Consider the following 3717-nt stretch of genomic DNA (forward strand, 5'->3'; position numbering starts at 1 on the left):
CCTGGTTTTTCCCGGCGTCTTCAATGAGTCTCTTGAGGTCAAGTCGGGTCACGTTGAAGGCCGCCGAGATGACCTCCTCCGTGCGGCTCCTGGTGACGTCATCGACCTCCAAGGGCTCGAGGGGGAGCGGCGACGCCAAGGGGGCCGGCGACGTGCTCTTGCCTGCGGGGAAGAAGAGGCGCGCGCTGGGGGAACTCGGCCCTGTGGTGAGGGACGCCCGGCTCGTGGTGGGGGAGCTCCTGCCCGTGGCCGCGCCCGAGCTCAGGGGGGAGCGGGGCGAGGTCGTGGTGCCGCTGGAGGCCGAGGTCACGGGCAGGTCGTCCCTCAGCCCTCCCCCTCTCTCGTCCTCGTCCTCCTCGTCGTCCTCGCCGCCGAAGGGATTCAGGTCGAGACGCAGCGACCTCGAGGGCTCCTCCACCTCGTCTTCCTCGTCGCCGAAGGGGTTGTTAGTGCCGCTGGCCAGGGACGACGGCGCGGGGGACGCCCTGCCTTCCGAGGGCTCCTGCAGCCCCTCCTCCTCGCCGCCGCTGACTCCTCCCGAAGGCACGCGGAAGGGCGGAAGAGGAGGAGGAGAGGAGCCGCCGCTGGGCCGCCGCGACAGAGCGAAGGCGTCGCCGGGGAAGTGGCCGAAGCGAACGACGTAGGCCACGTCCCTCAGGGCCGTCGCCTCCTGAGGGTGAGAGGAGGCGCCGCGGGTCAGAAGCTAATCAGCAGATGGCCAAAGACGGACAGCTGACACGCGGTAAAGAACTCCGAAGAAAGAAAAAAGGAAAAATGTGAAAAGGAAGAAAGACGGACATATTGGCAACAAAAAAAGAAACCGAAAGAAGGAAAAGAAAGACAAAATATGGAAAAAAAATATTGTTTAAAACTTTAAGAAATTAAAGTAGTGTGAGTATGTATGGATATAAATAAACAAATATGTTCCCACATACACATACCTATCTATCTATCTATCTACACACACACATATATATACATACATATATATGTATATATACAATATATCTATCTATCTATCTATCTATCTATCTATCTATCTATCTATCTATATATATATATATATATATAGATAAAATAAAAAAATATATAAGCATACGTACATATAATACATAAAAATATATATACATACTTTTATAATATATATATATATATATATATATATATATATATATATATATATAATATTATATATATAATGTATGCATATATCTATATATACATATATCATACTTTTTATACATTTACTATATACTGTATATAAATATATGTATGTACGTATTATGTATGTTGTATGTATAATGTATGTAGTATGTATTAGTATTTATGTAAAGTAGATTTTTATGTATTATGTATGTATGTAGTATGTATGTATGTATGTATGATGGTGTATGTTTGTATGTGCATATTTGTACTATAAAATATTATTATATTATATATATATATATATATATATATTATTAATATATATATTATATATATATATATATAATTATGCATACATATACATACAAAATATGTATGATGTAAGAAATTTTGTGTGTGTATACATGTATATTTATTATATTTAAATATATATATATATTATATTATATATATATATATATATATCATATATATATATTATAATATAAAGGGTTTATACATACATTCAAATAAATAGATATACATGTATACACAAAACAATTTTTAAATCATACATTTTGTGTATGAAAATGTATGCATATGTATAATTATATATATATATAATTATATATATATATATAAAATATATTATATAATATAATATATATTTATATATATATATTGTATATATATATATAATTATATATATATAATATAATATTTATATAATATATTTATTATATATAGTAATATATATATATATATATATTATTATATATATTACAAATTATATATATATATATATATATATGTATTTAAGATAGATAGATAGATAGACAGATAGATAGAGAGAGAAAGAGAGAGACAGACGGACAAACAGACAGACAGAAAGACAGGCATACAGACAGACAGAGCGAAACAGAGAAAGAGAGAGACAGAGAAAACAGTAAGACAGAAGAGACAAGCAACAATAACAAGTGAAGAGACCGCAGAGCATAAAATACGAAAGAGTAATAAAGTGATAAGATGTTTTAAAGATAATGCTGCTGATAAAGAAGTTATCAGTTCACAGCAGGGAGCTGTTTTTTTAGTAAGGAGGGGGGCAGGGAGGGAGGGAGGGATTTGGCAGGAGGGGGTGAGGGAAGGAAAGAGGGAGGGAGGGAGGGAGGGAGGGAGGGAGGGATTGGTAGGAGGGGGTGAGGGAAGGAAAGAGGGAGGGAGGGAGGAGGGGAGGGAGGGAGGGAGGGATTGGTAGGAGGGGGTGAGGGAAGGAAAGGGGGAGGGAGGGAGGGAGGGAGAGAGGGATTGGTAGGAGGGGGTGGGGGAGGGATGGAGGGAGGGAGGGAGGGAATAGCGAAAAGTGAGGATGGAGGAATAAAGAACGAAACAAATTAGAGAGAGAATGATGAGATGAGATGAGAGAGAGAGAAGATTGAGAGGAAGAGAGAAGAGTAGATGAGATGAGAGGAGAGAGACGAGAAGTAGAGACAGAGAGAGAGAGAGGGAGAGAGAAGAAGAAGAAGAGGGAGGAAAGACAACCAACCTGAATGCTCCGCGCCATATCCATGGCGCCGACGAGAGCAAGATGGCTGACCCGAGAATTCTCACGGTCTCTCGCCTGTGTGTCACTCGCGGCTCACAAAAGCGCCAACATCCTCTCGCCCTCGCCAACGTCAGCGGCGTCAGCACCGGCGTCAGTTTCCGTCCGTCCGCCCCTACGTCTGTGTCTGTCAGCCTGGCCTTTCTTCGCGCGTGGCCGCTGGCTGAGGCTGCTGACCCAAGCGGGCCTCTGGGTGGTAGGGGGAGGGGGAGGGAAGCTGGTAGTGACGTCACGACTGTGGGAGAGAAAATGGTGACGTTTTGATGACGTCACGATTGTGGGAAAAAGGGAATGACTATGTTTAACCACGAGGCGATTACGGGGGAAGCGAATGATGATGTCATGACTGTGAAAATTAGAAAGATGAATTAGTGATGACGCCACAAAAAAAAAAAAAAAAACTAAAAAATCAGAATGATGAATTAGTGATGGCGCCACACACAAAACAGTGAAAAATCAGAATGATGACGTATTTGATGACGTAGTGACATCCTCGGCTCCCCTTCCTGACACAGTGAGCTGATACAAGCTTCTGTTGCTGGCGAGTAAGGAGGTCAGTAACAAACCCTTGGCGTACGGTGGTGGTGAGCTGTTGCTTGCTTAAACAACTACTTATCGAGTGAGATGACTGAGGTGACTGAATAAACATGCAGTAATGCCCTCCTTATGTACAAAATATGATGGCGTAAGCAAGTGGAGAGGAAGGGGGGGGAGGGGGGAGAAAGGAGGAGGAGAGGGATGGGGGAGGGAAGGGGAGAAGGGGACTATGAAGAGAGGAAAAGGGAGAAGGAGAGAGAAGGATGGAGAGGAAGAGGGAGGAAGGAGAGAAGAAAAGGAAGAGGAGAAGGAGGAGGAGGGAGAGGGGGGTGGGGGAGAGAAGGAGGGAGAAGGGGATGATGAGGAGAGGAAAAGGGAGAAGGAGAGAGAAGGATGGAGAGGAAGAGGGAGGAAGGAGAGAAGAAAAGGGAGAGGAGAAAGGAGGAGGAGGAGAA

The 3717-nt window shown here is 43.3% G+C and overlaps 1 protein-coding gene across 1 annotated transcript in view; it reads right to left on the bottom strand.

The window, feature by feature from the left end:
- The window catches only part of LOC119598902 (putative protein TPRXL), a gene marked incomplete at its 3' end in the record, with an annotated part of 23172 nt that continues 19455 nt past the window's right edge, over positions 1–3717 (bottom strand). The window contains 2 exon segments of the mRNA XM_037948601.1: positions 1–670; positions 2669–2960. Coding sequence (XP_037804529.1) covers positions 1–670; positions 2669–2692 — 694 coding nt within the window.

The sequence above is a fragment of the Penaeus monodon genome, chromosome 42 (genome assembly GCF_015228065.2).
Source record: "Penaeus monodon isolate SGIC_2016 chromosome 42, NSTDA_Pmon_1, whole genome shotgun sequence".
Lineage (NCBI taxonomy): Eukaryota > Metazoa > Arthropoda > Malacostraca > Decapoda > Penaeidae > Penaeus > Penaeus monodon.